The sequence below is a fragment of the Saimiri boliviensis genome, chromosome 21, assembly GCF_048565385.1.
Source record: "Saimiri boliviensis isolate mSaiBol1 chromosome 21, mSaiBol1.pri, whole genome shotgun sequence".
NCBI classification, from domain to species: Eukaryota; Metazoa; Chordata; class Mammalia; order Primates; family Cebidae; genus Saimiri; species Saimiri boliviensis.
The window spans coordinates 9,662,487-9,685,676 of NC_133469.1; the positions used below are offsets into that span (position 1 = coordinate 9,662,487).

The window sequence follows — 23,190 nt, forward strand, 5'->3', positions numbered from 1 at the left end:
TTTTTTTTTTTTTTTTGAGACGGAGTTTCGCTCTTGTTACCCAGGCTGGAGTGCAATGGCGCGATCTCGGCTCACCGCAACCTCCGCCTCCTGGGTTCAGGCAATTCTCCTGCCTCAGCCTCCTGAGTAGCTGGGATTATAGGCACGCGCCACCATGCCCAGCTGATTTTTAGTATTTTTAGTAGAGACGGGGTTTCACCATGTTGACCAGGTTGGTCTCGATCTCTCGACCTTGTGATCCACCCGCCTCGGCCTCCCAAAGTGCTGGGATTACAGGCTTGAGCCACCGCGCCCGGCCTACTTTTTTTCTTCTTTAAGGACCTCACAGACGCAGTGCGAGGTTCGAGCATCCCTTGCTCGCCCCTCCGGTCCACCAGCTAATAAACCAAGTGCGTCGTGGGCTTCTCCGTTCGTTAGGCCGAATGCAGCCCCACTTTTGCGCAGAATCGGGACATCCAGACCCGAGGACGCAGCATGGTGTGGCTTGCTCCGGGCCTGAGGCCCCTGCCGGGCGGGAAGACAGCTGAAGGCCTGGTGTGGGCTGAGCTCTGAACAGGCATAGGCACCGTCGAGCAGACCGCATGCCGGAGCCGAGCTGGACATTCCTTCCTAATACCTGCCCACGAGGGTGCATGAACACCAGTTCTGAAGAGGGCTATGTGGGAAAGGACAGAGGGGACCTACTTTAGCCAGGGAAGCGCTGAGGCTGGGACAGTTTAGTTCAGCTAGGAAGGCTGAAAATTTGACTCTCTTTGCCTGGATAGTTTACCTCTTTCCACCTCCACGTGAGGCGAGGAGCAGGTCTAGTGCCTCTTGGAGCACTTGGAACACAGCAACCCCAACCCGTGGCCTTTCTCTGCCCTGCCATCCCCATGACGGCCTTACTGGTGTCTCCTCTGAGTACATCTGAGGTACCCAGCTGATTACTTGAGTGCTGTTACCAGAGCAAATCCTGTCCCCTCCCTCCCTGAGGAGGCTATCATTCTTCAGACAATCCCTTATCAAACTGGCTGAGAAACCAGCTCCTGGTAGACAAGGTAGTGCAATGTTTTTGGAAAGCCCACACAGGTATGTGAGTGTATCATTCTATTTCCTTATTCTATTTCAACAATAGAGTATATGGCTCCAGATGAATAGCTTTAGCAGTCATCCATGTACCCAACAATTATGCTGTTTGTCTCCAGGTTTCATTCTCTCTCCATTTCTGGGCCTTCAAGTCCTGAGAATCAGTTTCTGATGTGGGACAGAGATACAGCCACCCCTCCCAAGCAGCTGGCAGCAAAACATGAGAGGAAAACAGCAGAAAGGTGGGGCCAAACTGCAGGGGCATCACACTTCCAAAGCCCAGAACAGTCAAGAATGGTCAGGGAAGAATAGTGTTCCTGAGAACCGTGGGATAGATTCTGAAATTGGGTCCTGAACACCTGGGCTAGGTAGTTGCTATACAACAGGGAACTATTCCACAGAAAGGGCAAGGAGGAGAGCCAGGGAGGCAGCCAGAGGAGTGCAGAGGAAGAAACTTACCCTCACACACACCTCTGGACTGCAGTGTCACTGGACCACATTGTCTCTGGGTGCAACCACTCACCAGAGGGCCTCTGACCACTACCACAGCCCCAAGCTTGCTTTTTTTTTGGAGACACAGTCTCACTCTGTTGCCCAGGCTGAAGTGTGCAGTGGTGCAGTCTCTGCTCTGGACTCACTGCAACAACCACATCTTGGGTTCAAGCGCTTCTCCTGCCTCAGCCTCACAAATACCTTGGATTACAGGTGTGCACCACCATGCCCAGCTAATTTTTGTACTTTTAGTAGTGATGGAGTTTCACCATGTTGGCCAGGCTGGTTTCGGAACTCATGATCTCAAGTGATCCACCTGCCTTGGCCTCTCTTAAGTGCTGGGGTTACAGCTGTGAGCCACTGGGCCCGCCCCCCAAGCTTTCTTTTTTTTTAGATGGAGTCTTGCTCTATTGCCCAGGCTTGAATACAGTGGTGTGATCTTGGCTCACTGCAGCCTCTGCTCCTGAGTTCCAGCAATTCTCCTGCCTCAGCCTCCTGGGTAGCTGGGTTTACAGGCGCATGCTACCACGCCTGGCTAATTTTTGTATTTTTTAGTAGAGATGGGGTTTCACCATATTGGCCAGGCTGATCTCAAACTCCTGATCTCAGGTGATCCACCCGCCTCAGCCTCCCAAAGTGTTGGGATTACAGGCGTGAGCCACTGCGCCCGGCCTGTTTTTAATTTTTGTTCATGGGCCAGGCACGATGGCTAATGCCTATAATCCCAGCACTTGGGAGGCCAAGGCAGGCAGATTGTCTGAGCTCAGGAGTTGAGACAAGCCTGAGTGAGCAATACGGTGAAACCCCATATTTACAAAAAATACAAAAATTAGCCAGGCATGGTTGTACGCAGCTATAGTCTCAGCTACTTGCAGGACTGAGGCAGGAGGATCCCTTGGGCTCTGGAGGTCAAGGCTGCAATGGGCTATGTTCACACCACTGCACTCCAGCCTGGGTGACAAAGGGACACTGTCTCCAAAAAATAAATAAATAAATAAATAAATAATAAAAAATATTATATTCATGAAAAAAACGAAAAAAAATTTTGGGTTTTTTGGGACAGAGTCTTACTTTATCGCCCATGCTGGAGTGCAGTGACATGATCTTGGCTCAGTGCCCTCCATATCCTCAATTCAAGTGATTCTTGTGCCTTGGCCTCCTCAGTAGCTGGGACTATTGGCACATGTCACCACACCTAGCTAATTTTGGTATTTTTCATAGAGATGAGGTTTCATTGTATCGGCCAGGCTGGTCTCAAACTCCTGGCCTCAAGTGATCTATCCACCAAGGCTTCCTAAAGTCCTGGGATTAGAGGTGTGAGCCACTGCACCCAGCCTATTCATGAAACAAAGTTTTGACTCTAACTCATCATGTGAGGTCATGTATGAAATTTTCCACTTAATAGCATCACATCAGCACTCAAAAAGTTTCAGATTTTGGAACGTTTCAGATTTCTTTTTTTTTTTTTTTTTTTTTTTTTTTTGTGACAGAGTCTTACCATGTTGCCCAGGCTGGAGTGTAGTGGTGTGATCTCAGCTCATGGCAACCTCTGCCTCCCAGGTTCAAGCAATTCTTCTGCCTCAGCCTCCTGAGCAGCTGGGACTACAGGCGTGTGCCACCATGCCTGGCTAATTTTTATCTTTTTAGTAGAGACAGGGTTTCACCATATTGGCCAGGCTGGTCTTGAACTACAGACCTTGTGATCTGCCTGCCTCAGCCCCACAAAGTGCTGGGATTACAGGCGTGAGCCACTGCACCCAGCCTTGGATTTCTAATTTTTTTTTTTCCCCCAGAACTTGGCACCGAGGATTTCTAATTTTTATATTAGGGATGCTCAACCTGTACTGCAACTACCTTAACACCCCTAGCTGATGTGAGGATTAAATATAATGCATGTAATATGCCTGGTCTCTGTAGGAACTTATAATATGGCATTGTTGTCAATGCTGTTAACCTCACTGAGCCCTGCTTACTTTAGAAGACAGGACTGTAGTGCACCTCTCTTTCCTGAAGCATCATGCTACAGCTTCCTATGGCCTGGGAGAGCTTGCCCAGGCTAAGGCTTCCAGATGCAAGAAAGGATACAGCATGTCCTGCAGGGGTGGCTGGCCCGAGGTGGTGCTAGGGAGAAGGCCCTCCAAGGAGGCCTGCAGGGTCTGGACCATTCTCTGGTCAGCCAGGAGGCCCATACTCTGTAGCTGCAGGGATAAGAGGGCAGGGAAGACAGGCCTCCTCAGTGCCTACTCCACACAGGCCCAAACTGCCTCCATCCTCTGTACTTCCAGTCTCCTGTTACTAGGCGTTCCTAGGCTGCTGTGGCCAGAGCTCCCATCCTCCAGGATAAGATGGTCTTGAGGGTCTAACCATACAGTGGATGCATGGCCTCCCCTTCCCACCCACCTGCTGGAAGAAGCCATGCAGGGCCTGGAGTATGGTGTTTGAGAGGGTAGACAGGTCCGCTGAAGCCACACTTTGCAGAACATCATCCACCTCTTCATGACAGAGGACACTGCCACTCTGATACCGCACAAACTGGCCCAGGAAGAGAAACCCCAAACACGTGGTGATTTGGCATCTCCATCATAAACATCTGCCGTGCCTCAACTTTAGGGGACACTCTCCTGAAGCCCACAGAACCTCCTTGCCTTCAAGGAGCTCAGAGTTAGTAGGCAGGAGTAGGGCTGTATCATGGGGAAGAGGGGTAAGTAAGGCAAACTGAGATCCTAAGAGAGCTGGCCCTTGGCTCCCTCCACCCCATCCTTGCACTGAACACTCATAGCCAAAATGAACTACATGTGGCTCCCCTGACATAGCACCATGTGTTCTTGTACCTGTTGCTCTTACTTCACTACCTGGAATACCTTTCCTCTCTGCTTATGAATCTCTCAAGCCACAGCTAAAATGTTACCTTCACTGCTAAGAAGCAATTACTCTTTCCTCTTTGTTCCTCTACCAACTACTGATGTATTTGTTGGTCCACTTTGCTGTCATTCATAGGTTCAATGCTTTGTTATTTATTCAAGGGTGGGTTACTGTGTCCCCTACAGTTAGCGTCTCCTCTACTCTACCACTTCTATTACATAGTTATATTATTAGTTTACTTGTATATCCCCTTCTTTAGACCAAGGGACCCTAAAGACAGAGCATCTGGTTCATTGACATCCTTAGTACCTAGCAGACCTGGCATGTGGTAGACAGGTCCTGGTCAACATGTCATGAGAGAAATAGGAAAAAGGGTCCCAGGGTCCCCTGGAGTGAGGAGATATGGGCATTCAGAGGAATTCTCTGAGCAGGCCTCTTGTAGGGTGAAGGCCTGCCCAGCCTCCACCTTCTTTAAGAATTAGAGTTACCTAAACTAAGGTGTCCCTGGCCTCTTCGGCACCACCCAGCTCATGATACTCCTCAGACCACAAGATATCCTTTCTGCACTTACCAGGGTCATGAGCTTCAAGATCTCAGGTCTGAGGAAGGAATTCTCTCCAGCATCCAAGAGGGTAAACAGCAAAAACCGATTCCAAGGCTGGGAGGCCACATGGAGAGCTTCAAGAAATGTGGGGTTGTTAATGCTTCCAAGGCCTTACCTTGGGACATTGACAAAGACCTTCTGTTGGCTTAAAAAGGAGCTACCCAGTTAGATGCAGGGTACCAGACAAGCTGACCCAAGGAGGGTTCTTTCTTCCCTGGGCTTCTAATCCACCTATGCTGACTGGCTCGGTGAAACTATATATGCTGCAATTGTGGAAGGCAGGCAGTAAGAAGGGCTCTGCCACTTAAGGGCATTGGGACCTTGGTTGGGCTCATCATTTGACGTTTCTTAACCTTAGTGACCTCATCTGTATAATGGGCATGACTGCCCTTGCAATGCTGCTAAAATAATTAAACAAAACAAGTATGAATCACACAATGGGATGGAAGGCTGGAGCAGGGGGGTGGAAGGGGCTGGCCCCTCCAATCTTTTTCATGGGAACATAGAATGTGGAGAGTTTCTACCGATATCTGGGCTCCGGGCATCCAGGTAGTCAAGCAAGGCCTCCAGGCAGCCAACACAGGCCTGGGACAATAGAGGGTCCTTCTGTAGGAAAAAATGAGTTCAGGTCAGGTTTTGCTACCATTCGATTTTTGTGCCAACCAAGAAAAAACATTTGGTTTTCAGAGATACTTGGATTTCAGAATTTCATATTTGGGATTATACCTCTGTAGATAATCAACAAATGCATGTGGCTTCATCTCTCACCCTCATACAGAGCACAGTGCTTATATTGCGTGATTTATCTACATTCAAGAGAGTGCTTTGGGCTGGGCATGGTGGCTCATGCCTATACTCCCAGCACTTTGGGAGGCCGAGGCAGCTGGATCAGCTGAGGTCCGGAGTTTGAGACCAACCTGCCCAGTATGGTGAAACCCCCAACTCTACTAAAAATACAAAAATTATCTGGGTATGGTGGTGCACACCTGTAGTCCTAGCTACTTGGGAGGCTGAGGCAGGAGAATTGCTTGAACCCAGGAGGCAGAAGTTGCAGTGAGCTGAGATTGCACCACTGTACACCAGCCTGGGTGACAGAGCAAAACTCTGTCTCAAAAAAACAAAAAAGAGTGTGTTGTTTCAGAAAGGAAGATGGACCCTGGGCCACACTAAAAGATTCCCAGAGCCAGGCGCGGTGGCTCAAGCCTGTAATCCCAGCACTTTGGAAGGACGAGGCGGGTGGATCACAAGGTCAAGAGATCGAGACCATCCTGGTCAACATGGTGAAACCCCGTCTCTACTAAAAATACAAAAAATCAGCTGGGCATGGTGGCACGTGCCTGTAATCCCAGCTACTCAGGAGGCTGAGGCAGGAGAATTGCCTGAACCCAGGAGGCGGAGGTTGCGGTGAGCCGAGATCGCGCCATTGCACTCCAGCCTGGGTAACAAGAGCGAAACTCCGTCTCAAAAAAAAAAAAAAAAAAAAAAAGATTCCCAGAAAACAGACCTTGGAAGAGCCTCACAGTTTATTTAAGCCAGTGGGTTTCAACCTTTTTTTTTTTTCCCCCCCAGGACAGGGTTTCACCATGTTGGTCAGGCTGGTCTTGAACTCCCGACCTCAGCCTCCAAAGTGCTTAGATTACAGGTGTGAGTCACCACACCCAGCCTAACTTTTTTTTTTTTTTTTTTTTTTAAGCAACAGGACCTTTCTTCAAAATTGTATGCTGTAATAAGCACATGAAAATATTTATCATTAGTCATTAGGGAAATGAAAATTAAAATTACTGTGAAGTACCCCTGTACATCTACCAGTAACTAAAATTAAAAAGTCTGACAATAGCAAGTGTTGAGAAGAATGTGGAACAGCTGGCACTCATACATTGCTGGTGGGAAGCTAATATGGTGCCGCCACTTTGGGAAACAATTTGATGATTTCTTACAAAGTTAAATATACACTTATCATATGTGGTAGGCAGAAATTTAAGTTGGCCCATGACTTTTGCATCCAGATGTTATTCCTATGATTATGTTAATGGAAAAAGGGAGATTGCATGAGCCCAGTCTAATCACACAGGCCCTTTAGAAGAGTAGAGTTTTCTTTTTCTGATGTCACAATAAAAAAACGAATTTGAAGTGTGAGAAGGACTTGATGTGCCATTACTCCAGAGACATTCAGAGATATATTCCAGTCCTGTGACCTCAGAACTAAGGAGATGGGAAGTTGGCCCCTGGCTCCTCCTCACCCCCATATCACCCTTATCACTCCAGTGCCCACAGTCCTTCTTCAGAGCCCTCTGCTGCCACTGACCTGCCCCTTCACCCCATGTGACCAAGCATGGTGGACCCTGGACACTCTCTAGTCTTATTTCAACTAACATTTTCCTCCACTGTGTTCCATTCCTGAGGGAATAGAGGCTGTTCTCATGGGCTCATATTGTTTAATGTCAAAACACCCCTTTTATCTTGCAGATGGAGAACATGTAGATTAGTAAGTGACTTGCTAAACATCTTCAGAGTCAGAGGCTGGGCAGGGGCTTTGACACAGATCCCCGTGACTCTAGATACTGTACCTTCAACTGCATTACACTGGGCTACCTGACTGCTGAAGAGTCTGCATAGCTGACCAGCACTGAGTTTGTAGTGCTGGTGCTGCCAGGTTGCTTTGGCCTAGAGGTATCAAGGAGGACCAGCACCCAGAGCCCTATCTTAGTCTTCATTGTCATTTTTCTCCCTGGACACCAGTTTTTTAAAGGATAGTTTTATTGAGATATAATTCAGGAACCATAATATTCATCCTTTAAAAGATATAATTCAGTAGTTTTTATTATATCCACAGAGTTGCACAGCAATATAATTCCAGAATATTTTCATCACCCCTAAAAAGAAACCTCATACTCAACAGTCACTCTTTGTTTCCCTATCCCTCTACTTAGTCCTAGGCAACCACTAATCCACTTTCTGTCTCTATACATGTGCCTTTTCCAGACATTTCTCATAAGCAGAATCATGTGCTCTTTTATGTCTGACTTTTTTTTTTTTTTTTTTTTGAGATGGAGTTTTGCTCTTGTTACCCAGGCTAGAGTGCAATGGCGCAATCTCGGCTCACTGAAACTTCTGCCTCCTGGGTTCAGGCAATTCTCCTGCCTCAGCCTCCTGAGTAGCTGGGATTACACACACACGCCACCATGCCCAGCTAATTTTTTGTATTTTTAGTAGAGACGGGGTTTCACCATGTTGACCAGGATGGTCTCGATCTCTTGACCTCATGATCCACCCACCTCGGCCTCCCCAAGTGCTGGGATTACAGGCTTGAGCCACCGCGCCCGGCCTTTATGTCTGATTTCTTTAACTTAATGTGCTCAAGGTTCATCCATGTTGTAGCATGTGTCAGTACTTCATTCCTTTATATGATCAAATAGTATTTCATTGTATGGATATACAATTTATCTGTTCATCAGTTGATTGACATTGGGCTGTTTATACTTTTTCATTATTATGAACAGTGCTGCTATGAATATTCAGATACAAGGTTTTGTGTGGACATTCTCCACCTTCCTGCCAACACTTGGTACTATCTGTATTCTTATTTTAGCCACCCTAATGGGTATGAAGGTAGCCTAGCAGTCATTTGCATGTACAGCCTCTTGTTCACCAGTTGCCTTACCTCCAGGTGCTCTCCTTGCCCCCATCCTTCCCCACTGTGGCTCAGAGGGAACTTTTTCTTTTTTTTTTCTTTTGAGATTCAGGTCTCCCTCTGTCACCCAGGCTGGAGCTCAGTGGTGTGATAATAGCTCATGTTGACCTCAACCTCCTGGGCTCAGGTGATCCTCCCACCTCAGCCTCCTGAGTAGATGGGCCTACAGGCATGTGCCACCATACCCAACTAATTTTTTGTATTTTTTATAGAGGTGGGGTTGTGCTGTGTTGCCCAGGCTGGTCTGGAATTCCTAGACTTAAGCAATTCACCCACCTTGTCCTCCCAGAGTGCTAGGATTATAAGCATGAGCCATAGCACTCAGCCTGAGAGAGAACTTTCACACAGTCTGACAGCTGTCCTTCCACAGTTCCCACAGCAATTCTTAGCCTAGTGTATGAGGTATGGCTAAATTTGGCTCTGCCCAGCTTTTTAGTCTCGTTTTCTACCTCATTACACTCCACACCCCAGCGTGCACTTTCAGACTGTGATTTTGTACATGCTGTTGTCCTGCTGGGATGCCCTTCCCTCTATACCTCTGCTGAGACACCTTTCAAGGCTGAGTTTAAATGTCATCTTCTCTGTGAAGCCTCTCACTTCCCACACGGGGGACATTTGCCTAAAAGAAGTTTTCAGTTTTTGTGGAAGAAGACAATGTAAACCACTGATCATATAATAAAATATGATTAATATGATACTCAATACAGAACTGAATCAGCCATTCTGGGAGCTCAAGGGAGAGGGATTTCCTCTATGGATTACTGTAGAAGAAATATTTGCTGAATGTATGAATGATTGAACAAATGAATAAAAAGCTAGTTTTAAGACCAGGCACTATGGCTCAGACCTATAATCTCAGAACTTTGGGAGGCCAAGGCAGGTGAATCACTTGAGGCCAGGAGTTTGAGACCAGCCTGGCCAACATGGTAAAACCCTGTCTCTACTAAAAATACAAAAATTAGCCAGGCATGATGGCAAGTGCCTGTAATCTCAGCTACTGGAGAGGCTGAAGGACGACAATTGCTTGAAATTGGGAGCCAGAGGTTGCAGTAAGCTGCATAAGCTAAGATCATGCCACTGCAATCCAGTCTGGGCAACAGAATGAGAATCTCTCAAAAAAACAAAAACCAAACATACACACACACCCACTAGTTTTAAACAACAAACTGGTAGAAGGGAGTGAAGGAGGCTTAGCTCTAGCCATGAGGTCCTGGCCAGTGACAGAGGGGGCATTGTGGCTGAACACAGAAGGCTGGGAAGTTTCTAGGGAGTATGGCAGTGAGAGAAAAGAGGAAAAGACTACTTGGTCCTGTTCACTAGGCAATTATAGGGGCAGTGATTGTGAGGCTAAGACAGGCTCCTCAGCAATACCCTCCTATAATTAGGGTAGTCTCAGCAGCTTCTACAGGGAGTCATGAGCTGCTCAGGTTGGGTTCCCCTTCTCAGGGACTGTTGAGGACAGGCAGTCAAAAACCTTCAGAGACACAAATACATGATTCCACTTATATGAGGTCCCTAGAGTAGTCAAATCCATAGAGATAGCAAATAGAATGGTGGATGCCAGGGGGCTGGGGGAGGGGGACTTGGGAGTTGTTTAATGAGTACAGAGTTTCAGTGTGGGAAGATGAAAAAGATCCATCTAGAGATGGATGATGGTGAAGGTTGCACAACAACGTGAACATACTTAATGCTACTGACCTATATACTTAAAATGATTAAAATACTAAATTTTATGTTATATATAGTTAATTACAATTAAAACAAGGCCAGGTGCAGTGACTCACACCTATAATCCTAGCACTTTGGGAGGCCAATGCCAGAGGATTGCTTGAGCCCAGGAGGTCAAGACCAGCCTGAGCAACATAGTGAGATATCATCTCTACAAACGTATTTTATTTTGTTTTTGTTTTTGTTTTCTTTTTTGAGATGGAGTTTCGCTCTTGTTACCCAGGCTGGAGTGCAATGGCACGATCTCGGCTCACCGCAACCTCCGCCTCCTGGGTTCAGGCAATTCTCCTGCCTCAGCCTCCTGAGTAGCTGGGATTACAGGCACGAGCCACCATGCCCAGCTAATTTTTTGTATTTTTAGTAGAGATGGGGATTTCACCATGTTGACCAGGATGGTCTCGATCTCTTGACCTCGTGATCCACCCGCCTCAGCCTCCCAAAGTGCTGGGATTACAGGCTTGAGTCACCGCGCCCGGCTATTTTATGTTATTTTTAATGTATTTTTTGAGACAGAGTCTTGCTTTGTCACCCAGGCTGGAGTGTGGTGGCACGATCTTGGCTCTCTGCAACCTCCACCTCCCGGGTTCGAGTGATTCTCCTGCCTCAGCCTCCCAAGTAGCTGAGATTACAGGCACATGCCATCACACCTGGCTAATTTTTTGTTATTTTTAATAGAGACAGGGTTTCACCATATTGGCCAGGCTGGTCTCGAATTCTTGACCTCAAGTGATCCACCCACTTCGGCCTCCCAAAGTGCTGAGATTACTGGCATGAGCCACTGTACCTGGCCTCGCTACAAATACAAAAGTATTTTAAAATTAGCTGGGTATGGTGGTATATACCTGTAGTCCTGGCTATTCAGGAGGCTGAGGTGGCAGGATCACTTAAGCCTAGCGGGTTAAGGTGGCAGTGAGCCATGATCATGCCACTGCACTCTAGCTTGGGTGACAGAGCAATACCCTGTCTCAGAAACAAAAATAAACAGTTGCCAGAGGCAGAGTTGAGTATCACAGGCCAGGGAGACACCTAGGCTCTTGGGCATGAGGGGTGAATGGGGAAAGTGCTATATAATACCTCACTGGGAGCTGGGCATGGTGGTTCACACTTGTAGTCCCAGCACTTTGGGAGGCCAAGGCGGGTGGATCACCTGAGGTCAGGAGTTTGAGACCAATCTGGCCAACATGGTGAAACCCCATCTCTATTAAAAATACTAAAAAAAGTTGGGCCTGGTGGCATGCGCTTGTAATCCTAGCTAATCAGGAAGCTGAGGCAGGAGAATCACTAAAACCCAGGAGGCGGAGGTTGCAGTGAGCTGGGATCGAACCTTTGCCCTCCAGCCTGGGTGACAGAGCAAGACTCTGTCTCAAACAAACAAACAAAAACTCACTGGCACCTCCCCCTAGTGTTTAGGCTATTGGTTTGAAGAAGGCTTTTTTATCACTCAAGGTCCGGTTCAAATGCTGCCTCTCCTGTGCAGCCTTCCTTGATTCAAATACAGGTTGAGACTGAGCACTCCTGTAATCCCACCATTTTGGGAGGCCAAAGGGGTGAATCACTTGAAGTCAAATTCAAGACCAGCCTGGCCAATGTGGTAAAACCCACGTCTACTAAAAATACAAAATTAGCCAGGCATTGTGGTGCGTACCTGTAGTCCTACTTGGGAGGCTGAGGCAGGAGAATCACTTGAACTTGGGAGGTGGAGGTTGCAGTGAGTTGGGATCACACCACTGTGCTCCAGCTTGGGCAACAGAGGGAGACTCCATCTCAAAAACAAACAAACAAACAAACAAACAAATACAGGTTGACTATCTGTAATCCAAATATCCGAAATACAAAATACTCCAAAATCTAAAACTTTTGAGCACCAACATGATGCTCAAAGCAGATGCTCACTGGGCATTTTGGATTTTGGACTTTTGTGTTAAGCATGCTCAACTGCTAAAAGGTGATTTTGGCATTACATGTAATTATTTGTGTTTCCTATAATCTGCCTACATGGCTGGGATCATGTCATATTAATTTCCGTGGTTTCCATCCATTCAACAAACATTCCCAAATGCCAATTTTGTGCCAAGCTCTGTGCTAGGTACTGGGAAATCATTCCCCTTACACCTCCTGTTCTGAATGTTAAAACAGGAACATCAGCCCTTTTAGAAACATTAGGGGGAAAGCATTTCCCTAACTCACTCTTCTCACCCAAAGCAGGTTTCGTCTGACAGGCAAGACACTAACTTAAGATTTACCATGCCATCAGGGCAGGATTAAGGTATTAAAGGTTATGTTCCCATCAACTTAAATTCTTAAGATCCTGGCCAGCTGGCTCAGTGTCCATAATGCAAACACAGTTCCCACCTGTGGACCCCTGGTCTGGCAAGGAGAAAGACAGTGGTTTAGAAAGCTCATTTTAGACAGGTAGGATTAAGCAAGTATAATAAAATGTTATTCATATAATGTAGGTGGTAGGTGTATGAGTGTTCACTGTAAAATTCTCTGAGCCGGGTGCGGTGGCTCAGGCCAGGTGCGTGGCTCACACTTGTAATCCCAGCACTTTGGGAGGCCAAGGTGGGCAGATCACAAGGTTAGGAGATCGAGACCATCCTGGCCATGGTGAAACCCTATCTCTACTAAAAATACAAAAATTAGCTGGGCGTGGTGGCACGCACCTGTGGTCCCAGCTCCTTGGGAGGCTGAAGTGGAAGAATCGCTTGAACCCAGGAGGCGGAGGTTGCAGTGAGCCAAGATTGCACCATTGCACTCCAGCCTGGTGACAGAGCAAGACTCTGTCTCAAAACAAACACACAAAATTCTCTCATTGCCATATGTTTGAAAAATTGCAGAAATAAGAAAAGGCTATTCTGACCCAGAGTCCCAGCCAATATTCTAGTATGATGTTTACCAGCAATAAAGCTGATGTTTTGGTTCTCATCTGATTCCTGAATTGTGAATTAGCTCTAAACCCAGAAGGGGAAGGAGACACAAAGATTAACCAGACTCAGTCCCTGCCTTTGAGTATATCACAGCCTGGTTGAGGGAAGAATGATATGAAAATGGAAACTTGAAGTAGAAAGAGCTAAGTGCCATAATAGGATAGATGTCTGATCCTCAAGAACACAGAGCCGGCCAGGTGTGGTGGCTCATACCTGTAATCCCAGCACTTTGGGAAGCTGAGGCGAATGGATCACAAGGTCAGGAGTTTGAGACCAGCCTGGACAACGTGGTGAAACCGTCTCTACTAAAAATACAAAAATTAGCTGGGCGGGGTGGCACACGCCTGTAGTCCCAATTATTCAGGAGGCTGAGGTGGGAGAATCGCTTGAACCCGAGAGGCGGAGTTTGCAGTCAGCCGAGATTGTGCCATTGCACTCCAGCCAAAAAAAAAAAAGAGGAAGAGCCTTGTGCATGGATGTGCCACAAGACAAGACTCAGCAACCACTGACTTAGCATAGGGCCCACTCCTGGGATATTTACTTGGGACTCCCAGTACCCTTCACAGGCCATGACATTGGGTCAGGGACTCAGGATGTGATGGGTAAGGCAAACACTGATCTGCAAGTGTCCCCTAAGCCATAAAACACAACCCACTTGGAGGCGGACATGCTTTTGCTTGCCCTGGATCCCCTCCTTGTGGCAGTTTCTCGTGGGGAACCATCCCTTTCTCTAGCCCACCTGGGCTATGGAGAGCTGATCATATACCCTGGCCTCCAGGAGAGGGCACTGACCCAAACCAGGCTACTCAGGGCATCCTGTGCCCCAGCCATGAGACATTTTACCCAAGCCAGCCTAATGAGACTCAATTCTGGGAACTATAGGGAAAGAGAATCTTTTTCCCAGAGGATATAAGCTAGAAACTACTGCTGGTCATCCTACTGTCTCATAAGAATAAAGCCGACAGTGAGGAATGCAGAGCCAAGAGATGGAGTCTGATAACCTTGTCTGAGCTTCTGGGATCCTGCTGTGCCTAAAGCCAGTATTGACCCCAGGACTTCTCAGTTATAAACCAGTTTGAGTTTTGTTTCTGTCACTGTAGCTTTAAAAGTGTTACCCAGGCAGGGCATGGTGGTTTATGCCTGTAATCCTAGCACTTTTGGAGGCTGAGGTACGAGGATCACATGAGGCCAGAAGTTTGAGACCAGCCTGGCAATATAGCAAGACCCCGTCTGTATTTAAAAAATTTTTAAAATAATAATATATATTTTTAAGTCTCACTCAATCCACCCTCCAAGCCCTGGTAGGAATATCAGGCCCTTGACAGGCAGCTGCCCCTTCCTGCCATTGTCCTGGCAGAAGCAAGCCCCACTGCCTGGGTCCACTCAGCAAGGGCCTTACCTGCACCAGGAGGTTCTGCAGCCCAATGACCAATGACCGCACTTGTGATGTTCGCAGTGGAGCTAAGACAGTGTCCTCGGTGGCTGGCAGTGGCGGGGCCCCTGAGGGCACCAGGGCCACGAGGGCAGAGGAAAAGCTTTGTCGCAGGGCTGTCCGCAGGAAGCATAAGATGGCAGCTGGAAGCAGAAGACCCCTTACACTCAGTTCCTGTCTCCTTCCCACCTCCCACCCAGCTCTGTCACAGGATGGAAGACAATTAAGATGAGACAATTATGGAGTGACCACAGGCTGGTCTGTATGCTGGTCCTATCTGAAAACCTAGGCGAAAAGCTTTTCTTCTCCTACTGGAGACTTGTGGACCCATACCTGAGAGCAGTGTGGCATTTTTCTTTGGAAAGCTGAGAGCCTTCAATACTTGGTCCATTTCCACAGAGAGTGTCTGGTGAACCTGGCAGGGCAGAGGGTAAAAGTCTAACCCCAACGTTCTGGAAGATTGAACAGAAAATAACCTGCCTGAATATCTCTTCTACCACCTCCCCTGATATATCCACTGCATCAAAAGGGGACAGAGGAGGCCACAGAGTCTTCCAAGCTGCACCAGTCCTAGCTTCAGGAGCATGAAGAGGAGAATCAAGTCTGTACCTGGAGAACTGTTTTTCTCCCGAATCTCTCCCATCCTCATTGGCCTCCTCTACCAGACAGCCTTCGCTGGCCTCATCTGTGGTTCAGTCTCTGGCTCTGCCCCATATACCCCTAACTCAGAAGATCCGGAGTCAGGCAGATCAAATCAAAATCCTGGCTCTCAGGTCAGGTACAGCAGCTTACACCTGTAATCCCAGCACTTTGGGTGGCTGAGGTGGGAGGATTGCTTGAGCCCAGGAGTTCAAGACCAGGCTAGACAACATAGTGAAGCCCCATCTCTACAAGAAAATACAAGAAACATTAGCTGGGCATGGTAGTATGCACCTGTAGTCCCCGCTACTCAGGAGGCTGAGGTGAAAGAATCACTTGAGCCAGGAGGCCAAGGCTGCAGTGAGCTGGGATAGCGCCACTGCACTCCAGCCTGGGCAACAGACTCCATCTCTTTAAAAAAATGATAAAAAAATAAAAATCAGGCCGGGCGCGGTGGCTCACGCCTGTAATCCCAGCACTTTGGGAGGCGGAGGCGGGTGGATCACGAGGTCAAGAGATCGAGACCATTCTGGTCAACATGGTGAAACCCCATCTCTACTAAAAACACAAAAAGTTAGCTGGGCATGGTGGTGCGTGCCTGTAATCCCAGCTACTCAGGAGGCTGAGGCAGGAGAATTGCCTGAACCCGGGAGGCAGAGGTTGCGGTGAGCCGAGATTGCACCATTGCACTCCAGCCTGGGTAACGAGCGAAACTGTCTCAAAAAATAAAATAAAATAAAAAATAAAAAAATAAAAAAAATAAAAATCCTGGCTTTGCCACCTGTCAGCTGTATGCCCTTGGGCAAGTCACTGCACCTCTCTCAGCATGCCTTACTTTCTTCATCTATGAAATTAAGACAACACCCACCTGCTTTCACTCCCTCCAGAGCTATTGTGAGGGACAACTGAGGATCAGTTGTTTACTGAGTTTACTGAGCATCAGTAAACATGACTTTAATGTCAAGCAATGCCCAAATTGAGGGGCTAGTTGGGGTGTCAGGTTCAAAGCTATTGAACCTGCTCTCCTCAGCCAGAACATAGGCTGCCTGAGAGCAGGAACTACTATTCTGCTTGGTTCTATCAGTCTGGCACAAAGTAGTTCCTTAGAAACTCCCATTGAAAGCAGCAAGTTCTAGGCAGAAGAAACAACTTGTAAAAAAGCATGGAGATACCATACTAAGGTAAGATGTTAATAACATGAAACTGTGTGTGTGTGTCGGGAACTCTCTGTACTACCTGCACCATTTTTCCATAAAACTGTCCTAAAAGTGAAGTCTATTAATAATAAAACAGACAAAAAAAGGTATGGCGATGTGAAGGAGCACAGCTGACTGGGAGAAGTGCAAATGCCTAGCCAGAGGACAGGGAAGGTGGGTCGGAATGGCAGAAAGTAAGGCTGCAGAGGGCCAGGCCTAGAGGAGGACCAAAAGGCTGTTGAAGGAGCTTGGGCAGAAGGGATGTGAGGACAGTGTGGCTGCAATGATAGGACATGCAGAGGGAAAAGGCGGGTGGCCAGGAGATTATAACTGGGTCACATTAGTGGGGAGGACAAATGATCAGGCCTGAGTTAGGGCACTGGAGGTAGCTAGGAACAGGTAATTGCCTAGGTGTGAGCTGAGGGCCAGCCCAGAGACAAGGACAAAATGCCAGTTTTCTCCTGAGCAGGTGATGCAGAGAGCTGGATGGGCCGAGCAGCCTCACATGGAAAATTAGGAAAGGTTTCTGTCCTAAACCAACCCAACCACAGGCAATAATCTGCAGGATCTGCCAGAGCATAGATTTTCCACAGCTTGTTGCCCCTCTGGAGGTCAAAGTTTAAAACTAATGTCACTTCTCTGTGCCTATCACTAGATTGGCACAGTACTGGGCACAGTGTGAGGGTACCACAGAGGCTAGCAGATGTTTTCCATGAGAAGCAGCCCACAGAGGAGCTCACACAGGGCACTGTGATGACAAGGCCCTACAAGAGGGAGGGGCTGAGGGGAAAGGAGGTGCTCCGTGGATGTGTCCACTGCTCTTCTCTTCCCTGCATCACCTTCTGGAACAGTAATGACAGCTACCATGTGCAGCATTACAAAGCTTGCCATGCTGCACTTCAAGGTCACAGGCTGGCTTCTGCCTCCCTGTCTGGTCTGACCTGCTCCATTCATTTCCCACATTCTTGCCACGCAAAGCACCTCACCACTCCCCTAATATATAGACCATGTCCTGAATTTGTGCAGCTTCATGCCTTTGCTCATATTGTTCTCTCTACCTGGAATGCCTTTCCCCATTATCTTTGCTGAGTACAATCTTATCTTTCAAGACTACAAGTTTCCTAAGGGTAGGACACAGGCTATATTCATTTTTTATTCCTCTGTGCCAAAAATAGAGCCTGGAATGTGAGTAAACCTTGTGTGTTAAGTGGATTAATATAAACTAACCTGATAACAACCCTGGGATGTTTCCCCCATTTTGTACATAAGGAAACAGCTCAGAAAGGGTAAATACCTTGCCAAGGTCACACAGCTAATAAGTCCCAGAACTGGGACCAGAACTCAGGATCTTCAACACTCCTTTGAGTGCCACCCCATGCCTCAAAGCCACAAGACTTAGAAACTAACCTGCAAACTGTCCTTGTGCTGCTGGGCAGATAAAGAGTCGGTGAGGAGCCAGGCAGAGCAGAGGAGCGCAGTCCTGGTAGAGTCTGCTTCTGTCAAGGTGAGTGCCAGCATCTTCTCCAGAAGCTGCATCAGGCCTGTGCTGCTCAGGAGCACTGCAGCAGCTGAAGGGGGTGGGCAGGGCAGGGCCCACAGGAGTTACAGAGGAGCTCCAGCTAAGTGCCACAATGGTGCTTAGCACCTGATGGGGGCTTCACAAACAAACGATCAGCCTGAGACTCTAAGGGTCCCAGCTTCATAACAGAAGCTCAGGTTATTAGAACCAGATACATACAACCCTATTTTTTTAAGATGGAGAAGTTGTGGTAGAGAGGGTCACAGACACTGCCCAGAACTCTTCACTGTCCCAACCCGGGCCCCTGCACCTCTTTTTTGACTGCTGGGTGTGGTCTGATGAAGGCTCCAGTACAGGAAGTTGAAGGAGGGTTGCAGGATATCCACGTCAGTGGGGCTGCACTTCCCACACAGCTTGCTCACTGCAAGAGATGAGTCGCCAGGTGGCCTGTTGTACTTGTCACAGGTGGTGACCTGCAACTGGCTATTTCAGATGTCAGTCTTGGGAAGCAAGAACAAACTAAGTGTCCCTGTCATTACAACCAATGGAAAGAAACAGTGACAAACCTTAAGGCACGTTCACACCCTCCATCTAGACAAACATCAGGCAAGCAGCCTACAGCTGCACATTAGCCAGAAAGACTGTAGCAGTTGAGATGTTCAAAGGCATTCTTTGAACATCTTCACCACCTTCCCAAGGGAACTTTAACAGTCGAATGAAATGCAGTTCCCTGCACTTGCCACATCGTCTCTGCACTTGCCACATCGTCTCTCTCACATCACTTCATTTGGCTAACGCCTCTAGTCCTAGTCAGCAATCAAGATTCAGCTCAGGACTGCACAGTGGCTTATACCTGTAATCCCAACACTTTGGGAGGCTGAGGCAGGCAGATTGCTTGAGGCCAGGAGTTTGAGACCAACCTGGGCAACATGGTGAGACCCCATCTTTCCACAAAAAATACGAAAAATTAGCTGGGCATGGTGGCACACACTGGTAGTTCCAGCTACTTGGGAGGCTGAGGTGGAAGGATCATTCAAGCCCAAGGGGTTGAGGCCTCAGTGAGCAGTTATCATGCTACTACACTTCAGCCTAGGTGACAATGAACTCCTGTCTCAAAAAAAAAAAAAAAAGATTTAGTGAAAAGTTCGTCTCCCCTTTGAAGCCTTCCTTAACCTCTCAAGGCAAGATTAGATGCTACTTCTGCATTCCCCCAGGCTTCATGAGTACTACATTACACTGTAGATAGCTATAGAACATATCCCTTTACTACTGGGAACTCCCACTTCCCATCTCCCTACCCCCATCCTAATAGGAAACCTACCTACATCTCCATTCACTTTTTGGCAGCCTTATCACACTCTGACTTCTAATTGGCCTGTGGTCACCCAAACCAGCAGGTCTCTACCCCAAACCACAATCCTCTCCTCTCTGTGCTATCACATAGAAGTGCTCAAGGATTATATGTAAATGCCCTATTACATTTCATGTGTGGGTTTCAGCCTGTTACTCCCTGTCAGAGGCTCTTTTGAAGGCTGACTTTGTCACACACAGATCTCCCTCCTAGCTTAATGTCATCCTTAATCTCACAGACAGGCTGGTGATGACTGGCAGCAGGCTGAAGCCATCTGCAACCTGTCCCCAGTGGCCTTTTTTTGAATCTGACACTGATCTTTTCATGAGGACTGGGCTTCAGGCAGGGAAGGTGCCCTACTTTCACCTGTGGCTAGAGGCCCTGGGGGTCTACAGACACTGAAGACACATCATTTTTCCTATTAATTTCAACCTTCCCTCAGCAAATCTTCCTGTAGATGCTGCCTATGAAGTGATGATAGCATCATGAGTTGAGAAACCAAGGAGGTCTGAGGTGTGGTTCCGAAAGAAGCCTGGAAAACTGTGAACTGGATCACAGATATGAGTCAATTGTAGGATGAGGTGGAGAGCTGACCTTGTACCAGGAAAAAAAAAAAAAATCTGCATGGATAGCAACTGTTGAAGGCTTAATGTGTATCAAGCACTGTGTAACATTCTTTATCTAACTAGGTAAGTATTCCTTATCTCAACCTTAGGTCAGGGAAGTACTGCTACTTTACCTATGAGGAACCTAAGGCTCACAGAGACTAGATGATTGCTAGTGACTAAGCTGAGATTCAAACCCAGGACTTCCTGACTCTAGAGCTTATGCCTGTTAAACATTGATTTGTTTGTTTTAGAGATGAGGTCTCACTCCATTGCCCAGGCTAGGTGCAGTGGTGAGATCATAGCTCACTGCACCCTCAACATCTTGAGTTCAAGCAATCCTCCCACCTAGGCCCCTCCAAGTAGCTGGGACTATAGGTCTGCATCACCATACACAGCTAATGTTTTTGTATTTTTTTGTAAAGACACGGTTTCACCATGTTGCCCAGGCTGGTCTTGAATTCCTGAGCTCAAACGATGCGTTGCCTCAGCCTCCCAGAGTGCTAGGATTATATGCATGAGCCACCATGCCTGGCCATTTGTAGAGGCAGGGTCTTGCTATGTTGCTCAGGCTGGTCTTGAACTCCTGGCGTCAAACAATCCTCCTGCCTCAAACTCCGAAAGTGCAGGGATTACAGGAATGAGCCACCATTCCCGGCCTCATATGCTGATTTTTTGCAGGGGTGGGGTGTCTCCTAAACATTCCCAGAGAACAAGCAGAGAAGGTCCTGACAGGTCCTTTAGCAAGAAACCCCTAGGGACAGAATGACCTACTAGCTTTTTCCATAGGGATGAAAGGGTAGAAGAAAGAAGAACACCAGCCAACTGCGTGAGCACCCACTGCACACCCAGCCCTGGGCCCATGGGTGCTGTCTCAAGCAGGCGGGGCACCTTGGTGAAGGAGCTTCATGGCCATGCTGTCCAGTTCTTCCTCTGACACATTCCTGAGCTGCATCAAGGAGAGGAGGCTCAGCAGCAATGGTAGGTTCCCCAAGGCTGTGAAGAACAAGGAGGGGTGGGCAGGAAGTCTGATGCTCAGATCACCTAAAGGTCAGACACCCTGCCCTGCTTTAATGAAAAGAAAAGAAAAAGAAAGAAAGAAAGGAAAAATAAGACAGCCATTTATGAACCACAAAGTGGGCTTTCACCAGACACTGAATCTTCCAGCAACTTGATTTTGGATTTCCTAGGCCCAAGAACTGTGAGAAATAAATTTCTGTTGTTTATAAGTTACCCAGTCTATGGCCCAAACGCACTAAGACCCAAATCTGAATCCAATGCCCATGGACTTCCTACTTTATTTCCACTAAATCTTATGGTTCTTAATGAGTATTATCAGTTAAGAATGGCTTGTCCTTCCCTGAAAAGAAATAACTCATCTGCTCTTGACACCTACTTCCAAACCCTCAGTCCTCTGTCAGGTAGCCACAAACTGCCTCTCGCTTTGCTTAGAAATTTAATTTTAAAATTCAGCTTCTCTAAAAATAGAAAAAAACAGGCCTGGGCACAGTGGCTCACCCCTGTAATCCAAGCACTTTGGGACCCTGAAGCAGGCAGATCTCTTGAACTCAGGAGTTCGAGTCCACCCTGGGCAACATGGTAAAACCCTGTCTCTCCTGAAAATACAGAAATATTAGCCAGGTGTGGTGGCACATGCCTACAAATCCCAGCTACTCAGGAGGCTGAGGCACAAGAATTGCTTGAACCTGGGAGGCAGAGGTTGCAGTGAGCTCAGATCTTGCCACTGCACTCCAGCCTGGGTGACAGATAAAATAATAATAAAATAAAATACATAAAATATTACATAAATTAATAAATAAAATAAATCAATCCCAATTTCAGTGTCTTCTTACTGTACCAAACATCAAGCTTCCTTGACTCCAGTGAGTACCACTCCAGATTTGGAAACTATTCTCCTGGATCTCACTGGGAGCTTCCAACACATCACAGATCCACCTCCCTCCCCGGACCCTCCAGACTGCTGCTATCTCCAGCTTCCTCCAGACTTCCCACTTTCTTCTTCCCACAGCGGGGCTGCCATTCTTGTGACAAACAACTCTGAGCACATGCTGCACAGGGTGGGGACATGCACGCACACATCGAACACACCTATTCATGTTAAACATTTGCACATCAAACCAAGCTTGTGGTACACCCACTCTGCAGTGAGAAAAAGGAGGTAAGGTTTGGCTTGATGCCACAATGGCCTGACTTTTCTTTTTCAGCTAAGACCCTGGTTCTTTCTCCTGGAACAGACCTAACAAAGACAGAGATGCCCATTCTTGACTAGCTTTCAGGTCAAAGTGTGCCCACAGCACCTGCAGACTGACCTCCTGATGGGGAGGCCCCATGCTCCACTAGCAGACGCTGCAGGATCAGCAGGAAGTGGCCTCGGATAAGACCGCCCACTTGGATATCCTCATTCTTCCTCAGGAAGGTCCTCAGGCTAATCAACACCTTGCGAGCTATGTCCACTGGGCTGGAATAGATTAGGTCCTGAGCAGGAGAGAAGAAAGCCAGAGATCAGAGGGTATTACAGTTGGGGAAAGTGACAATGAGAATAGAGGAGCAGGAAAAGGGCCCAGAATGATAGTGTCACAAAAACTGGGTAATCTCTCTCTTACTAAGCACCTGTTATGTATCAAAAGCTCTCTAGGTGCACTGACACCTCACAACCACCCCTTAGAATAGATCTACCCTTATTAAATCCATCCCAAACAGGAGAAAGCAGAGGCTCAGTGAGATTACATGACTTGCTAAAGGTCATATAAGCCAGTGGCACAGACAGAATTTGAATGCAGGTCTCCCAACTCCAAGTCCAAAGCTCTATTTTCCAGGATGCCTCCCTCTTGCAAATGGAAGGATTAGAGTCAAGAGGTTGTTTTCAGGACGGGGAACCTGAGTATGCCTTAAATGAGAAGAGGAGAGAGTGATGATGTCACTGGGCAGGAAGAGTATAAATTAGGACAGATTCAGTGCACAGAAAGGGAAGTGAGGACCAGGTCAGGCCCCTCCTCTACCAAGGCATCTGGCTATCTCTGCCCCAAGCTATAAAGGCCATAGGCTCGGAGGATGTGAA

At 47.5% G+C, this 23,190-nt stretch overlaps 1 protein-coding gene across 1 annotated transcript in view; it reads right to left on the bottom strand.

The window, feature by feature from the left end:
* Positions 1-248: 248 nt before the first annotated feature.
* Positions 249-23,190, bottom strand: part of MEI1 (meiotic double-stranded break formation protein 1) — a 90,957-nt gene continuing 68,015 nt past the window's right edge. The window contains exons 21-31 of the mRNA XM_003932820.4: positions 22,442-22,607; positions 21,003-21,107; positions 18,466-18,576; positions 18,044-18,204; positions 15,135-15,216; positions 14,769-14,944; positions 5,548-5,629; positions 4,991-5,097; positions 3,958-4,089; positions 3,643-3,755; positions 249-1,272 (exon numbers count right to left, since the gene is read on the bottom strand). Of these exons, the coding sequence (XP_003932869.2) occupies positions 1,227-1,272; positions 3,643-3,755; positions 3,958-4,089; positions 4,991-5,097; positions 5,548-5,629; positions 14,769-14,944; positions 15,135-15,216; positions 18,044-18,204; positions 18,466-18,576; positions 21,003-21,107; positions 22,442-22,607 (1,281 nt within the window). The 3' untranslated portion in view covers positions 249-1,226. The remainder of the gene's footprint in view (positions 1,273-3,642; positions 3,756-3,957; positions 4,090-4,990; positions 5,098-5,547; positions 5,630-14,768; positions 14,945-15,134; positions 15,217-18,043; positions 18,205-18,465; positions 18,577-21,002; positions 21,108-22,441; positions 22,608-23,190) is intronic.